Here is an 18,941-nt window from a genome sequence, read left to right as displayed (position 1 = left end):
AAACTATTTAAATAAGATAAATTTCTTTTGAAACATGCAACCCATGGTGTAGATCATCTTAATGTGTACTATTAAGGATACCTCAGTTTATTTCAGATATGGTCTGGAAAAAACATACAGCATCATTAGTGCTACTGCATAGTTTTCTTATGTGGTTAACACAGTCAAATGGAAAGATGACCAAACAGTGTAATGTGAACCACATGATTCTTCCCTGGAGATTTCCAAATGCTTTGTTCAGTCAGCTGTTGTGACCACACAGTAAGGCATCATTATGAAAACTGAACAATGGAAAAGGGTGTATGCACCCATAATAAAACAGGCATTTAGCTTCTCATCTGGGTAAGGCATGTTTTTAATTAACTGTTCCTTAATCTATTTCAACCTGAATGTATCACTATATCCAGCAGGGAACTCTGTCTTGCTGTGTCCACCTAGCTGTCTAGCAGATTCTGTACCGCTTGTCTATACACCAAACATAAGCAATATCAATGTTACCAACAGAACAACAGATCTTCAGACTACTGATCTCAACAGTGGAACTGTCAAAGGTGTTCCTGGATGTAAAGCTATTGCATATATCTAAAGAGAGAATGAGATAGAGATAAAGAATACAGTACAAATAAGTTAAAAATCTAAATTTTTAAACAGTCACAATACATTTGTAATTGCATTGAAAATATGGCTATGAATTGTGATTCTTTGTCAACATACAATTTCCTTTTAAGCTCTGAAAGTTGGCAGGAATAGTGGAGAGTGTGGTTAAAGCATTATATTGATCATATATATGATCTTCATCCTGAAAAGCATTGTTTCAATTAACTGGACTTGCCTGAGCCAAAGGGCCACTGCCTATTAAATAATCATTCAGGACAGGAATGGTGAGTGGGGTAGAGAAAAATTACTGATACACTAATTGTCATTCAGCTCGAATTGCTCAGAGTCAAAGTTCAATTCAAAAAGGGCATAGCTACACGTTTCAGATGTTAAATTTTATTTTGAAATTTCACACTTACTTACATCTCAATTTATTTTTAAATCCCTTCCACTTAGCTTGTGTTGTAAACAGGAAGTAAAATTTAAAGCTGTACTTCACCTAGTCTCAGACATGGCTGAATGGTAGCCCCGTCTCCAGATAGTTGTCAGTTTGAGCTTCACTTCAGAGACTTGAGTGCAAAATCTCAGCTGGCATTTCAGTGCAGAACGGAGAAATTCCTGAACTGTTGGAAAAAACATCTTTTCCTCAAGGAATTGCAATCTTTCAGATGACATGTTAAATGCCTGCATACTTAGATGAATGCAAAAGATCCAATGGCGCTATTTCAAAGAACAGAAGAGCTAAACTGGTATTCTAGTTAATACTCAACCTACAGATTACAGCAGATTATCTGGTTATTTAACATATTGGAACCTTGCTGTGAGCCACATTCCCTAAACTACAACAATTGTGAAAGAGTGCTTTGATTTTGCCCAAGATCAAAAAAGATGATATGTGATTGCATGACCCTTTCTAACCCAATTTTTGTGGTGAGCTCTTCAAATGTGACATGTTAAGTTTAATATTAAGAATCTTATCATTCTTTCCTCATTTTTCCAGTCATTGGATGACATTTAACTGTTATAAAAATTCATTCACAAGCACTGGCAAGGCCAGCAATTATCCATCCCCAATACTCAAGCCATCTTCTTGAGTACTACTCAGTGGCTTACTAGTCCATTTCAGACTGCTTTTTAACAGTTCAGCAAGTGTGTGTGTCTGAAATCACTCATGGGTCAATCGCAGGTGAGAAGGAAAGGTCTTCCTTAAAGGTCAATGGTGAACTAGATAGAATTTTATGACAATCTAGTAGTTTCATGGTAGCATTACTCAGATGAACTTTTTATTCCAGATTTATTATTTAAATGTCTGACATTCATCAGAACTTTCATCCAGGCTTCTCAGTTGTCCAGTAAGTTAACCCCTCTAAAATCATATCAAGTTCTAGTTACCTCCAGCTGTAAAACTGGGTTTGAGCCATGAAAGTTGCCATTTGGCAACTACCTTTTATGTAGCGAATCTAAAAAATATTTTAAAAGGAGTAGGCAGCAGAGAACACAGATATTTGTAATTCCTACAAAACCTATTATAATTAAGGATTTATGATACCTATTTATATGCTAATACACTTAAAAATGCAATAACTTTGACACCATTGTTAATCACTCCAGTGATAGCATTGCTAGATGTTTATTTCTTAGTTCTTAAAATATTTATTTATCCTGTATCGCAGGGATGAAAGTGTGACAGTCATACATTTTATATTTCTTCTGTACCTGATTCAAAAACTTTGAGAGCAGCCCAAATAACCAAAATCTCAAATGCAGCAGCAGTGACTCCATTATGCAAAACTAATGTTTGCAAGTTAGCATTTTTCTGGGAAAAGCTACATGCTGCTGAAGTGAAGCTGATAGCCCTCATTTAAATTAATGTGAAGATTTTGGCTGGTAAACATAATGATCCACTTCTGCAATTTTCCAAATGCATCGTGTTGAACAGTAAAAATGTTCTACTTCCTTAAACTTCCTTTAAAAACTTGGTGTAGCTCAGAATTGTCAGTCACATATCATTTATTAAATCAACCCTGTAGGTTTTGTTTGTTTCAATGATTCAAAAACTTGTGCATACATGACATAGCTAGACCAACCAGTTCACAATCATTTTTATCATCACTTTAAATGCTTACAAGGAAATTGAAATTCAGTAGCCAGTGTTTAGGAAGATAGTGCAAATGGTTGAGCAGTTCTTCCTCCAAGTTCTCGGTGCATCTAAATGTCATCTTGGTAAATAACATTTTCCCAGCTTGGTTCTTATTGAGTGGTTATAAGTTTAACAATCATGTCAATGATGAGCGATCCCCGTGGACAAGTACACAAGTCCATATTGGGTTTCTTAATTTTATCTTCCAGCAGCTGATCTAATTCCCAGCGAAGCTCTTTAACAAGCTCAGCAATCTGACACAGTACAAGAGGCAAAAGAAACACTGGTTAAAAACAGCATACTTAGGCAGACATATATACATACACATGAACCTAAGAAAAGGTATCAGCAAAAGAAAGTTTAATCTAGCATTTTCACATAGTTGTGGTGTCTTGTGCATCACAGCAGGCCAGGCATCCTGAGATGCTGCCTGGCCTGCTGTGCTTTGACCAGCAACACATTTGCAGCTGTGATCTCCAGCATCTGCAGACCTCATTTTTTACTCTTGTGCATCACACCCACCTGGAGCCATATAATTTACTGAAAGAGGTAATAAATCAGAAAAAAGTCCAGCAAGTTAAGGGAAAGAAAATCCGAAAACAATTTCAGATCTCTTTACAATTGGAGCAACTCTATACAATATTAAAAGTTTAGATGACCAGATTATTTCTCAGCATAACCTCAAGAGTCCATTTGTACCCTGAATCTATAAATCTCATTAAGTCAAATGCAATAGCTTATTTTAATACCATGGATTTAAAGAATGAAATTGCTGAAATGTAAGTATAATTTGTTCAATTCCTATCTATAACTCCAGCGTAGCCCACTGAAGAGGAGTTGAAAATCAGATGTTAAATATTCACTCAAGTCCTGTTTGAGTCAATGATACTGATAATTTTTGAGGATCTAAGGGCGGAAAGTGCTGGAACTCTGGAACAAATTTTCCAAATATCACAGAAGAGAGATACCCCTAAGACCTGTTGCTCCAAATTAAAAAAAAATCAAAAATGACCCAGGATGCTAGAACCAGTGAGTTTGACATTTATCATGTGTAAAAATTATGAAGATTTCTATTACAGGTAAGTTCATGAAATATTTGTATAATAGGATCATCATTATAGGCAATACAGACCTACAATGGAGAAATCTTGCAATCCAATTTACTGGTTTTCTTGAGAATATAACAAAGAAACATGCAGCATGTAATGCATTTGTATTTCAATGAGATTTTTGATACAAATTTACTGGAAAAGCTAGTGCTGAAAAAAAGCACACGGGGATCGATGGAAGTATTTTACAATAAATACACAATGAAACAATGTTACCAATGAGATTCTACAGGGATTCCTTTTTTCATGAGACCTCTTCTTAAAATCTTTATTAATGATCTGGAGCTTACGAACAGTGGTTAAATTTGATACAAACCTTACAGTACATTGCAAATCTGACCAGGATAAGCTACAAGAGGATTAACATGTACTTGTGACAGGTGGCAGATGTTAGGACGTAGAGCAGTGCAAACTGCTTCATACGCAGACACAAAATCAAGGAAGGAGACAAGTACGTAAATGGGGATAAAATAATGTGTACAGAAAATGCATGGAGATACTGGAACCTTAAAAATTAAAGCAATCATGACAATGAGTAACACACATCAAGTGTTGGAATTATTAATTGACAATTACTGAAGTGAAATCGAGGAAAGTCTGCCATTTTACAAATCATCAGTGTAAGTGCACCTGGAATACTGTGAATGGTTTTCTTTCCTACATTACCAAATGAATATTGATGTTGTTGAAATGATATGAAAGACAGCAACCAGAAATATCGAGGCAATGAAAGGATTAGGTTATCTCAGTCTTCTTTCTGGAACAGGGAAGTTTGTTTTAGGATTCAAAAGGGATGAGTTGTTGCAGATCATGATAAATGATTTCACTGTGTCAAAAATTGTAGAACACAGTGGAGACAGTGTGAGCTTCTGTGCAACGATAAAAACTAATTTACAGAAATATTACTCAAGTGCAAAAGTAATATATTTATGAATTTGGACAAAATGGCAATTATTAATTCAAAAACAACTGCAACAAATTAGATAATTATTCCAGAAAATAAAAATCTGGATTTCAGTATCAGAGAAAATTGAGACATGCTGAGTGAAAACTGCAGATGTAAATTTTGAACTCCTGAAGTCCTCTGGCACAGAGTAATTTCTTTATTTTCTTCTCTGGGTCTGTTGTGGACTAACAGAGATTATTTACATGATTAGGATTAGATATGGACACAATATACACAGTGCAGACTGACTCAAGTATCAAACACAATTTAGTTGCTTTATTAATTTTCTGCTCTGCACTGATAAGATCCATTGAACATGCAGACTGAGATCCCTTTGAACCATATCCCGATGACACGGTATAAGTGCAGTAGACTATGAAGGTTAAAAACATATTTCTACGTTCACAGTAAGCAAATTCCCAGGTGAACATTGTTCCACATCAGTGTTAGTGCAGCAAAGTATTCCAGACAGGTTTATTGCTTGTCCCTAGTTTCCCTTGAGAAGGTAGTGGTGAGCTGCCTTCTTAAAACTCTGCAGTCCACCTATTGAAGAATGCCCTACAATGCCATTAAAGGAGAGAATTCCAGGATTTTGACCCACTGACAGCGAAGGAACGGTGATATATTTCCAAGTCAGGATAGTGAGTGACTTGGAGGGAAACTGAAGGTGGTAGTATTCCCATATAGAGGTGGTCATGTGGTTTGGATGATGCTGTCTGAAGATCTTTGGTGAATTTCTGCAGTGCACCTTGGAGATAGTACTCACTGCTGCTACTGAGTGTTAGTGATGAAGGGAGCAGATGCTTGGATGTGGGTGGCAATCAACCTGGCTGCTTTGTCCTGGATGGTGTTAAGCTTCTTGAGTGTTGTTGGAACTGCACTCATCCAGGCAAGTGGGGATTACATCATCACACTCCTGACTTGTGCCTTGTAGATGGTGGACAGGCTTTGACTGAGGAATAGTGATTGGTGCTGAACATTGGCAAACGTCCCCACTTCTGATCTTATGATGGAGGTAATGTCAGTGTTGAAGCTGCTGAAGATGGCTGGGCTTAGGACACTACCCTGAGGAACTCCTGCAGAGATGTCCTGGAGCTGAGATGACCAATCTCCAAAAACCACACCATCTTCTTGTGTGTCAGGTATGACTTGAACCACTAGACAGTTTGCCCCCGATACTGATTGATTCTAGTTTTGCTAGGACTCCTTGATGCCAACGTAGTCGAATGCAGCCTTGATGTCAAGGGCTGTCACTTTTACCTCATCTCTGGAATTCAGCAACGAGGTCAGGAGCAGAGTAGCCCTGGTGGAGCCCAAACTGAGCATCATGAGCAGGTGCTGCTTGATACACTTGATAACACCTTCCATCACTTTACTGATGATCGATGGTAAACTGAAGGGGTGGTAATTGGCCAGATTGGATTTGTCCTGCTAATTACAGGACATACCTGTGCAATTTTCCACATTGTCGGGTAGATGCCAGTGTTGTAACTATACTGGAACAGTTTGGCTAGGGGAGGGGCTTTTTCTGGAGCACAAGTCTTCATACTCTTGCCAGGATGTTGTAAGGGCCTGTAGCCTTTGCAGTATCTAGTGCCTTCAACCGTTTCTCAATATCACGGAGTGAATCGAATTGGCTGAAAGCTGGTATCTGCAATGCTGGGGACTACCGGAGGAGACAGAGATGGATCATCCACTCGGCACCTATGGCTGAAGATAGCTGCGAAAACTTCAGCCTTATCTTTTGCACTAATGTGCTGGGCTCTTCCATCATTGAGGATGGAGATATTTGTGGAGCCTTCTCCTCCAGTGAGTTGTTTAATTGTCCACCACCATTCACGATTGGATGTGGCAAGACTGTAGAACTTAGATCTGATCCATTGGTTGTGGAACTGCTTAGCTCTGTCTATCACTTGCTGCTCATGCTGTTTGGCAGGCAAGTGGTCCTGTTTGGTGGCTTCACCAGGTTGGTGCCTCATCTTCAGGTATGCCTGGTGCTACTCCTGGCATGCCCTCCTGCACTCTCCATTGAACCAGGATGATCCACTAGCTTGATGGTAACGGTTGAGTGGGAATATGCCACGCCTAAGGTTACAGATTGTGCTGGAATACAATTCTACTGTCATTGATGGCCCACAATGCCTCATGGATGCCCAGTCTTGAGTTGCTGGATCTGTTCAAAGTCTGTCCCATTTAGCATGGTGATACAGTCAGTTCTTCTATAATGCAATGATTGGACTCTCGTGCAACCCTGCTCTACAGAAAAATCACGCTTAGAAGCAGTGCTTAAATCACATTACAGCCACCACAGTTTTAAAAGTTTGCACTTTCAAAACAGTGTCCACAATTCATCAGTCGCATTACAGCGATGTCGCATTGATGAAGTGCGCGTTATAGCAGAATGACTTGAAGTGTTACACAACACATTGGAGGGTATTTTCAACATGAAGGCAGGACTTTGTCTCCACAAGGAATGTGTGGTGGTCTCTCTTACTGATACGGTCATAGACAGATGCATCTGCAGCTGGCAGAATGATAAGGGATTAGATAATGAGTGTATTTAACAAGTAAGAAAGGAAAGAAACAGCAAGTCAATGGCTGTGGGATGCATTGATACTAATGAAAATGAGATAGAGGGTAACTTGGGAAACTTGGAGGAGGAAACAGCTGAATGAACAAATTACAGCTGCCCGCTATAACACAGAGCATGAAGGCACTAATTAACACTCAAAATCTAACAGCGGCGTCAGACATGGGACAAATCAGAAGTTGAAGTTTAAGTGCTTTAAATTCACAAAGCTGAGAAATAGTAGTCACAGATTTTAGTTAAACATGTGTTGAGTAATTGTCAAGTGAAACAGAAGTTTACAATGGCATTGGAATATTCTAGTATGCGTCTGATAGTTCATCAGAAAAGACAGAAGTATTGATACCAGGAGTTGCACTGGCAATTGTAGAAATGTATAATGGAAAACACAAGTGTGTCCTTGATAGGTTTTCTAAAGAGATCACGAAAGGAGCAACTGAATTAGAAACAGATCTACAGTGCGTATTTGTGTACCTTGCAGCTGGATAAAGAAAATAAAGAGTGACACAATTTGGTAAGTTGGTTGCAAAGGAAAGTTATGGCAGGAAAACACTGCTATCGTACACAATAAAGTGTGTGACATAAGAAGAAAACAACTATTTGATCCAACACAGGAAATGGGCTTGATTTGCAGACAGAAAATACCTTCCTGTGTTTAGCTAAAATCAAACAAACAGTCTCAGGCACAAAACCAAGTGAGATGGGTGAAAAGGAGGGAGGCCATCTCGAGTATTCACAGAAACACTATATCAAAGTAGAGAACTTTCAGTAGGACATCTATCTGCACGCTTTGCTTTGGTGGTGGTGGTGATAATGGGAATGGGGGTGGGGGTGAGTGTTCTGGTAGGTGAAATCTAGGTGCTTCTCAACTCTTCTGCTGTGACTCAAAGTTAGATTGAACAATTCAGAAACAGCAGATTAGTTGCAAGGTCAAATTGAGATTCAGTTCTGAAGAGGATACATACTGTGAGAACTGTTGGTCAAAAGGGTTTCAAATGATAATCTTATTTGTCAATTTATTTTTTCTCTAACTTGCATAATCTCAATAGTTAGCTGATTTTTGCTGCAATACAGTTCAATGGCCAAATGGTTTTTAGTGCCTGCCATAAGTGAATATTGTCCAAGCATGGACACCAGTGCTTGCTGACAGACTGTTAGCTTAGTATTATCAACCTCACTTCTGTTCTCACCAAGAACAATTTCCAGGTTTTGGTTAGGACCACAATTTCCCCTTTCTAGTCTAAAAGCAATGATGACAATTCTAACGTCCCAAATGTTAATATTTGGCTAGCTGATTCAGCTAATTTAGTATTAACAATGATGGAATGCAGGGTCCTCCTACTTATACAGATCAGGTGTACAGCCTGCAGGGACTTGCAGATCGAGTTTTTGTTGGTGGAACCATGTTCAATTTCAATCATGTTTCAAAGAAATAACAAATTACCATCAACCAACAGAAGAAAATAGCTTCAGTACCTGAGGGGAAGCTGCAGCAAATCGAATCCATCCATCGTCGAGACAGATGATGAACTGCCCTCTCTCAAGTTCCACACTGACCTGGCCACCGCCAAACAGCACTAGAGGGTATACAGAAACCATGCTGCAGTCTCTCAGGAAGACTCTGCTGGTTTTCACCTTCTCATGGTATACCAAATAAGGACTTTCAAAGTGTCGAACCTAGAATCCAAATATATTGGATGATTTAGTATCCATGTTTGTTGTACAGATCCACTGGAAATGCATTATGCGAGTTATAAACATTGATCAGTATAGGCCTAAGATTCAATTTTAGTGGAGATTTTAATGGCATTGCAGTATTAAAAAAAACTTGTGTAACACTTTTTATGATTTCCTGACATTCAGAAGCACTTGACAACTAATGAACTGTCATTGAGTTGTAATCACTACAATGTAATTGTAGGAAACATGGTAGCCAATTTGTACACAGAAAAGCATCAAAAACAGCAATAAGATTTCTTTATTCTGAGACATGAGGCCCCTTAGTGATAAGTCTCAACCAAAAGATAGCAACTCCAACAAAGGAGACTTACCTTCAGCACTAGACTAGGAATGCCAATGTCGCTGCAGTGAGGGTTGAACCCACAACTTTCTGACATTGAGGCACATTTGCTACCACTAAGCTGCAGCTGACACCTGAAGCACCAATGTAACAGAGGTTTTGGGAAACATATTCAATGCCACAACTCAGCTAAGTGCCCAATTTAAGTTAATCTACCTCAGGGAAGCAATGACATTATGAAAACTCTGAAGGCAAACTTCTGTTCAAGAAGAAAGTGTTATCTTCTGTCACCAAAGCAAAATACTGCGGAAGTTGGAGATCTGTAATAAAAGAAAGTATTGGAAAAACTCAGCAAGTCTGGCAGCATCTGTAAAAGAGAAAAACAGTTAGGTTTTCAAATTCAATTACTCTTCTTTGGAATGAAGGAACTGAAGAGGAGTAATTGAACTAAAAAAAATGTTAACTCTTTTCCACATATGTTGCCAGACTGACTGAGATATTCTCCCCCCTGTAAAGATACTTTAATTGTTCTAGTCTGTGTAGTTGTAAACAAAGAAGGAAAACAAATTCGTTAGAAATTTAGGTGTAGATATCTCCGGTTTATTGCTGGTTGTGGAGAGATCCACCATAATGTCAAGCATTTATTTTAAAGAAAATCCTTTTAAGATAGATTTACCCAAATTTACTATATAAAGCATGGCTGTTTAGCTCATCAATTACGTGTGAAAGAGAACCGATTTAGCTCCATTTCAAAGTGCTTTTTAAAAATGCTTTTAATTTTTTCCTTCTTTGATGTATTTTCTGTTTTTCTGTTTCTTCATTACTATTTCTACTCGGGTTTTTGTAATGTCCTTTCAGTCAACAATATTTCTCCTACGTGCCTTGCCCCTCCTCACCCCCTTTCTGTTTGGTAAATCTATCCCCCTCGCCCATCTTTCTGTTACCTCATTTGTCTATTTTAAAGGTCTGGATAAATTCTCCACTTTCCATCATCTGTAAAGCTTCAGCTCACTCAGATCTCTGCTGCATGTTTCTTAACTCACACCAATTCCTGTTCACCAACTAGTATTGTGGCTGCTGACTTACATTCACTCCCAAAACAGCAAAGTCTTAAATTTAAAACTCACATCTTCACGTTTGGATCTGTCCAGTCATAATGTTCATAATTTGGATTAATTCCTCCACTACCATAACCCTCAAATACACTGCTTTCATCCAAACCTGGTGTCTTCTGAAATGCATTATTAATTTTCAATAGCTTGTTGTCAGCTAGAATTTAATATAAAGGATCTGATTACTGGATATTTAGAATGTAAGTGGTGGGACAGAGACAACATGCATTTTATGAAGGAGAGATTATATTTGACAAACCTGATAGTTTTTTTTAGGATGTTATAAGCAAAGTCAATAAGGAGGAACAAAGGGACTTTCTGAAGACTTTTGATAGAGTGTAATAGAAGAGGTTAGTAAATAAAATTTAAAGCACATCGGATTGGGGTAATATACTAGCATGTACTAAACCAACTGGCAGAAAGTAGACAGTAAGAATAAATGAGTCATTGTCAGGCTGTCACCAGTGCGACCTCATCTCTAAGTTAGATTTGGGGACCAATTGAAAAGATATAAATAGGTTAGTACCTTGAATTGGGGACTTATTTTATGTGGAAAGATTGGACATAGTTGACTTGCATGCACTGAACTTTAGAGGAGTAATAAGCATTTTGAATAAAACATCCACGATTCTGAGGCATCTTGACAGACTAGATGTAGACAGGATGTTTACTCTTATGGGAAGAAACTACGACTAGGGGGCAGTGTTTAAAAATCATAGGTCATTCATTGAAAACAGATGTTGTGAATTTTGTTTCTCTCAGAGGATTATGCGTGTTAGGAACTTTCTTCCTGCAAAGTGATTGAAGCAGTGTCCTTGAACATTTTTAAGGTGTAGATTTGTGTTTAGCAAGGTGGTGAAAGATCATCAGGGGCATGAATGAATGCAGATTTGAGGCTAAAATCAGATTAGCTGTTACCTTATTAAATGTGGAGCAGGGTAGAGGGACATTATAAAAATGCTCAAACTCTGGAAATTGCTCCTTAAATCTCAATTTTTTAAAATGTCATCTTTAATGATGCTCCATGAAAACTTACTTCTTTAACCAAGTCACTTGGGTCTATAATGTCCTTATGTGGCTTGGTTTGGCCTGAATACACTCTAGTTAAGTGCCTGAGAACGTTTTACTACATTTAAAATGTGTTATAAAAGCATGAATTATCATTGATGCGTTGTCTTGGTTTTGATGATGTTTAAGGTCAAATGCAAAAGCTGGTCAAGGCTGAAGAATTACCTAATGTAGCAGAAATGATGAGAGCTACCAGTTTGGGTTTAGTTAGTATCCCTCTCATCAAATTCAGGAGCTGGCTTCAATCAAGAGGCCAGTGGTTGCCATGCACTTTTGAATTTAAGTATTTCCAATGCAAAAAGCAATATGCATGGATAAGTGTGACTGAGGGTCACAGTGTGAAACCCTTTAGATGTTACCCAGCCCATTCAATTTTTACTTCAGTTGTGAAGTGTGAACTAAGCAAAGTACACCTTAGAAACAAAAGCTTTGAGCTCACTTCTGGGCACATTGTACAGCAGTCTGAACTCAACAGACTAAATATTATGGTTTAAGTTTTCACTTTCAGAATATTGTGAAATGAATAATAACTTACAAGAGATTAGGGGAATGTAAAATATTCCACATTAATAGATATAAGGAGAGGTGGGAAGGTCTTCCCAGTGTCTGACAAATATTTATCCCTCAAAGCAGCATCACAAAATCAGATTATACGGTCAGTGCTGTTTGTGACATAACTACGGTGGACACATTTTCCCTACATTGCAACTGTAACTACAATTTAAAAATATTTTATTGTCTTTTAACGGTCTTGTGGATTTGAAAGGTACTTTATAGTAAAGTTTTTTTGTTTATCTGTCCAGCAGATTATCACATTTTAGAAATGCATCATATGCTTTGATAAGTCACTTTGAAGTTCAATAAGTATCATTTGACTCATTGCTAGGAAACAAAAATGAAGCTGCAACATCTTGTCCTGGTAACAGGAGTCTGTTTAACTTCATAAAATACCCTTAATACTGACATAGAGCATTGTAGTAATTACTTGTACCTAATCATTTAGTGGAGACTAGAGAATTTGGGATTATTGTCTTTAGAGACGGTTAAGGAGATTTAAAGGTATTTAAAATTCTGGGCAGTTTTGTGAAGATAAATAAGGAGAAATTGATTCTAGTGGATAACCAAAAGGGGACAAATTTTAGATAATGGGCAAAAGAACCAAAGGGGAGTTGAAGATACTTATATTTTTAAAATACTAACAGCTATGACTGGAAATGCACTGCCTTGAAAGAGTGGTAGAAGCAAATGCAATGATTATTTTCAAAAGGGAGTTGATACATATTCAAAAGAAAAACATTTTCAGGACCATTGGAAATATCTTTCAAAGTGTCATCACAGGCATGATGGGATCAATAGCCTCTGCTGTGCTGTAAGATTTTAAGATTAAATTTACTAGAGTTTTAAATAATGCGAATGTTCATTTGGCCAATGTCAAATTGCTCAAATAGTTAATGAAGCAGTTAATAAACAGTCTCAAACAATCACAGGAGTGTTAGGGCACAGAAGGACAACACTTGGCCCATTGTATCTACGTTTGACTTCAAATGAGCATTATTAGCCCTTGCCAATATGCTGCATTTTCCCCATAGGACAACAGGTTTTCAACAGAAGACCTTCCCATCCTTTTTCATGCCCTGTGGTCTGATCTATTCTTGATGGCTTTCATACAACCTTTCACTGGGAAATATCCACACACACTGACCTGATAGTTCACTGAAGAAGGATGGATGTGGACATTTCCATCATTCTTTGTGATGAAGTGCAGTTCTTCTGGTTTTGGTAGTACTTTCACTGTACCAGACATAGTCTTTGCGTACTTACTCTGAGGAGAGGTCACCTAAATGCAATAAAAATGAAGCTTTCAGGTTGATCTGTATTGTTGATGCATATTGTAACCTTTCTCCAATGCTCACAGAGACACTGGATTCTGATAGAGAACAGTTCTAGAGGCTTTAGATTCTCATAATAACCTTGAAATCTTAAATACTCACACATCCTCCTCATGTCAATTGACATACCGCCTTCTTTTAGTTCTTGTCAAGAAAGCAAGGTTTTATAATGGCTATATTTTAAATTGTCTGTTTTATTTCAAAATAAAAATGGAACATGCCACCTCCTGGTTGCTCTGTCCAGTACTAAGCCAATGTAACAAGGTTGTTATGGGATTAGGGGGCCTTAGAAGGTGCTATTAAAATTCATATGCTATCGGATACCAGATAACAAATGGGACAAGGGTGGGAGGGATACAATGAGTGGGGAAGAAGGACAGAGCGTGAATGCGTGTAAATGGGGCGAGGGGGGTAAAAGGACAGAGAGCGCGAGAGAGCAAGCGATCAAAAGCAGAGGGAGAGAGTGTCAGTGAGGGAGAGAGAGGGGAATGGGTGAGAGAGAGACAGAAAGAGAGCCGGGGAGGGGGGGGAAGAGATGCTGGGGTAAGGAAAACGGAGAGATAGAAGGGAGGGGAGGTTGCGTTTTGGAGTGGAGAATAAGGCAAATGCAAGAGAGAGTGTGGAGAGAGGATCGAGCTGGGTGGGGGAAGAGTGTGCAGGAGAAGGAAGCATGTGTGGGGTTAGAGAGAATGTGGGGTCAGGGAGGGTGAGTGCAGGGTAGGGGATTGAGCATGTGGGAGTTAGGGGAGTGGGAGCATAGGTAAAGGGAGAGGTGAGCCAGCACAGAATTAGTGGTGGGGAGTGAGGAGATGGTGGTGTATCACAGGAGGGGAGATATGGTGACAAAATCTAGTGTTGAAATGAAGTAAGCTCACATGAAACAAACACCAATACAGATCAGCTAACCAAATAAACAATTAAACACAACATGTAACCATCAGGCTATAGGATAGATATCTGCATTTGCAATTTGTTACATGGCAATTTTGTCCTTCCAATTATGAAGTACTGCAGAACACAGGACAGACACTTTTCCTTCAGGGAGTGGTAAAAATAAAACCAGTCATTGTCAGCGTGTATTACACACCTCCCAGAGATCAACTATAGAACAGCAGGGGTTTGGAGGTCACACAAACTTCTCATCAAACTTGACAAGAGAAGATAGTTTTTGTGAAGGTTGACATGAAGTAGAAGCAAGTAGCTATAAATTACAACAAAGGGAGAGGATTGACAAGTTACCATTTCAGATTAACAGTTTGCAATGAAGTGGAAGAGAAACCAAATTTTACATTTCTATGTGTCAACGTGTGTTCTGGTCAGTTCCTGTACAACTGACGGTTTGATTGTATGTTTCAGGCACCTAACCTCTGCAGAGTTTTGTACGCACTGCAAGTTGAGAGATTCCAATGAAAGGCCATGTGCTCCATTCATCTCAATGGTTGATCTGTACCTCAAATGCATTTACCCAATTGTACTTCATATCTCAATATCATTACCCAACAACAATTGTCAAATTCCTACACGTAACAATTGAAGTAAGGGATTTAGTTAATCAAACTATCCCATAATTCAGTATCACTGGCGCTGACTGGTCTCTAAAACTTTTCCTTGGATCAGCAATCTTTACTTAATATTGTTACCTTTAAAAATCTATCAATCTTAACTCTGAAAATTTCAGCTGATGTAATCTTAGCAGCTGTTTCAGATTTCCTGCACACTCTATGGAAGCTCTAAGTCCACACGTGAACTCTGAACAGCCTGGCTCAAAGTTTAAGGTTATGTCCCTTGCTCTTGCTTGGCTCATCCCAAGGTAATAGTGTCGGCAATCAAATCTTTTATAATTTCAAACATCTCAATCTCCTAAATTCAAAATAATACAACCCAGGTTTAAACTATCCGCATAATTTAACGGTATAACACTGGTATTATTCTGGTGAATCTTCTCTACATCATTCCCAAGGTGCAGAATCCACAGCGTAATGCAGTTCTCCAGATGGGGTTTAACCAATAATCTGTACAACCAAATGGTCCTTTGGTTTCTTTTATTCTTAAAATAACAGCCAACATTTTTCATTGTTTTTCACTGGATACTTTCAATAATACAATAATAATGTTTTAATAATGTTTACTTGAACTCCCAGCCTCTGCTCCTCTACAGTCCCTAGAGCTCACCTTTACAAATATCGTTAAGGAACACCACTCTCAAGCTTCTGATTTCTCTCCTCAGATGCTGCCATGCCTGCTGAGCTTTTCCAGCCATTTCTGTTTATGACTCTCAAGTCAAGTTTTGATTCTTGTTAACTTCCATTCTTCATATTATTCAAATAAAATTAGTAACGACTACTGATTTTTCAAAAATTCTTGTACACATGATATCCCACTCATTATTCATTACCTCCTGCAAGGATTTCTCTGCTTAGGCCTATCTTGTGGATTTAGAAATCAGAGGGTACAGCAGCTTTTCTCAACACAGATTTTTAAAAACATTCTGAAAAGTGGGTAGTTGAAGTGTTACCATCCTTTTAAACAGAAGACACCCAGGTGCCATGAGTGAATAAAGCTGAGCTCTTTTTACCAACCCATAATATCTCACACCTGAAAAAAAAATCAATGTTATCTAATTAGGTCAGAGTCAAAGCACAAGTGAAATTCAAAGAGTTTTGAACTGACCTGGACAACATTTGGGTAGAGGGCAGCACACAACATTGCTGAAATTAACTTCATGTTTTCTGCATTGGAGTTTGCCTAAAATAAAAAAGGACAAAATCACAAACAAAAACAGTTAGGAGCTTCAAAAAAAAATTCATTTACTTTAATCATTAAAATCCAATTTATAGTCTATAATTAGTCATCCCGTGCACTGGAAAACAGTACAAATCTTTCCATTTCTTTCCTCTTATCTCTTTGCTACCACCATGACAATTGTTGTTTTCGTTTGGTTTCTCAGATACCACTCTCAGTATCTGGGCCACATGACTTTTACTGGGTGAGCCTGCTCAATATGGGACAACTATTTCAAGCAGAACTCAGCTGGAAGCATTCAGTAGGATTAAGTTTATCTTTTTGAGACAAAAAAAAATTGTAGATGCTGCAATCCAGAGTAGACAAGCAGCTCCCAGCCTCTTGCTTGTCTACATTGGATTCCAGCATCTGCAGTTTTCTTGTTTCTAACTGAGTTTGTGAAGTCTCTTCAAAGAATGCCCACTTTGAAGACGTTCTCTGCCTCCCGCAGACCCTGTCCTGAAGCAGGGTTAAACCTGAAACATTGACTTCTCCATCAACTGATGTTGCCTGGCTTGCTGTGTTCTTCCAGCCTCCTGCTTCAGTTAATCTTTTCCCATCCATTATCATTTCTTATCTAGGGCCCATTGTTACAGTCCTGGAGTGAAATGTAGAATGTGCTTGTGAACTTCCTCTGCAGTGCTGCAAACCAGCTTGTCATCTACTAAATCATGAGCAGGAAGGTGGGAAGGGATGACAACAGCAGCTGGATCTTTTTTTTTAAACCATCCATTGGATGTGGGTGTTGCTGGCAGTCCAGCATTTATTGCCCATCCCTTAGTTGCCTTTGAGAAGGTGGTGATGGACTGCCTTTTTAAACCACTGCAGTTCATGTGTTGTAGGTAGACCGCAATGCTGTTATGGATGGAGGAAATTACAGGATTTTGACCCAGCAACCTTTAAAGAAAAGCAATGAATTTTCAGACAAGATGTGAGAGACTTGCAGAGTCACTTGCAGGTGATAGCATTCCTATTTATCTGCTGCCCTTGTACTTCTAGATAGAAATGATTATGGGTTAGATGGTGAAGAAGATTAAGTTGCATGGGATCCATCGTTATCCAAAGTTAAATATAGAATTGGCTTGGTCATAGAGGACAGAGGGTAGTATGAGGGGTGTTCTTCTGAGTGGAATATGCTGTCAGAAGCGGTAGAGACATATATGTTAGCAACATTTCAGAGGCTTTTGACAGACACATGAACTGACAGGGAATAAAGGGACATTGACTACATGGATTAGTTTAGTTCAGCACAGAGAGAGCATGGGCGAGAAAGAGCACAGGTGAGAGAGAGCACAAGACAGTGAGTGATACAACATAACAGCGCACAAAAGAGCAGGTGGGTGCATGAGTGGGCATAGCCACACATTCTCCCAATCTGATTTTGTGCAGATTGATATGGACAATGCCAATTTACACTTGGTAGCATATGCTCTCTTAACTCAATAATTCACAGAGCTCAATTTCCTTATCATCTTCCACATTAACGTCTGCAAAGGAATTTCAAGTTAGTAATACCAAAGAAGTGTCTTTTCAAGACATGCGTTATAAAGCAACAAGCAGCCAGTCATTTACCAGATAGGACAACTGGAGCAACAGTGGGTCCTTCAATTTTCTTACACTATTTCATCATTCACTTCGACTCATTCCATTTAAACAGTCTTTGTTCCAGGTGGCTTGATCTCCCTTCCCAATAAAATACTAATCAATTTCAGTTGGGGTATTTTCAATTGATCTAACCTCTACAGCTTTTCCAACGGACAAAGCTGCAGATATTCACCACCTCTTGTGTAAAGTACTTTCTGATATCATCTCTGAATTAGCCTGCTTGGCTCTCTCTCTTATTCCTGATGAAGGGCTTATGCTCGAAACGTCGAATTCTCTATTCCTGAGATGCTGCCTAACCTGCTGTGCTTTGACCAGCAACACATTTGCAGCTATCATCTCTGAATGGCCTACTTCAAATGTTAAAGTTATGCATCATATCACAATTTGCATTATGCCAGTAATCAAAAAAGCATGTAAAAGAAACTGCATCTCTTTCACCTCTTGGCCAGTGGCCTCAATAATTCCATCCCCTCCTCGTGATGACATCTTTTCAATGTATCTGGCTCTTAGTCCTTCCTTCACAAAACCAATATCAGATAGCAGCTCGGCAAATTGTCTCTTCATGCTCGAAATCTCCTACAATGTGTAGAAACACAATTTTAAAAAAAATCACTACGATTTGATGCATTCAGTGAATTTGTAATGTTAGAACAGCTAGGAGGCACCTACCTGTAGTATTCTTCCAGATAAGAAGTTTTCTCGGCAGTACTTGTATCCTGCTTGTGAGCTGACCTTTAGGGCAACACTCCATCCCTAGACGGATAATTTGAATTAGAATAACATTTATACCTCTTAAATGAAATTATACAGACAACATTTTCAACGGGTAATAATCACCTCCAACATGGAAAAGAACAGTGACCAGCTGGACATTGTATTGTCATTGCCAAAACCCCACCATCAGCATCCTGGGGGTCACGAGAGACTGACTTGAACCAACTACATTAACAACAGGAGCAGGACAGAGTTTGGAGGCTCAAATCCTGGTGCATCTATCACTATAATCTTTCGGTCATGAAAAGATCAAGAAGCAGAAACAGAGATTTAAGGTAATTAGCTAAAAAGTGACGGTGATGTTAGGAAAAGG

The 18,941-nt window shown here is 38.7% G+C and overlaps 1 protein-coding gene across 2 annotated transcripts in view; it reads right to left on the bottom strand.

Annotated features, from left to right (window-relative positions):
• Positions 1-2,231: 2,231 nt before the first annotated feature.
• dhx57 (DEAH (Asp-Glu-Ala-Asp/His) box polypeptide 57) overlaps positions 2,232-18,941 on the bottom strand; it is a 124,702-nt gene continuing 107,992 nt past the window's right edge. For both annotated transcript variants that reach the window (XM_060831702.1, XM_060831701.1), the window contains exons 19-24: positions 18,524-18,607; positions 18,293-18,430; positions 16,139-16,213; positions 13,282-13,416; positions 8,856-9,056; positions 2,232-2,991 (exon numbers count right to left, since the gene is read on the bottom strand). In XM_060831702.1, coding sequence (XP_060687685.1) covers positions 2,848-2,991; positions 8,856-9,056; positions 13,282-13,416; positions 16,139-16,213; positions 18,293-18,430; positions 18,524-18,607 — 777 coding nt within the window. In that variant the 3' untranslated portion in view covers positions 2,232-2,847. The remainder of the gene's footprint in view (positions 2,992-8,855; positions 9,057-13,281; positions 13,417-16,138; positions 16,214-18,292; positions 18,431-18,523; positions 18,608-18,941) is intronic.

Source organism: Hemiscyllium ocellatum, chromosome 10 (genome assembly GCF_020745735.1).
Source record: "Hemiscyllium ocellatum isolate sHemOce1 chromosome 10, sHemOce1.pat.X.cur, whole genome shotgun sequence".
Classification (NCBI taxonomy): domain Eukaryota; kingdom Metazoa; phylum Chordata; class Chondrichthyes; order Orectolobiformes; family Hemiscylliidae; genus Hemiscyllium; species Hemiscyllium ocellatum.
Note: the sequence above shows the minus strand (reverse complement) of the source record. Positions and strands in the feature narration are given on the sequence as shown.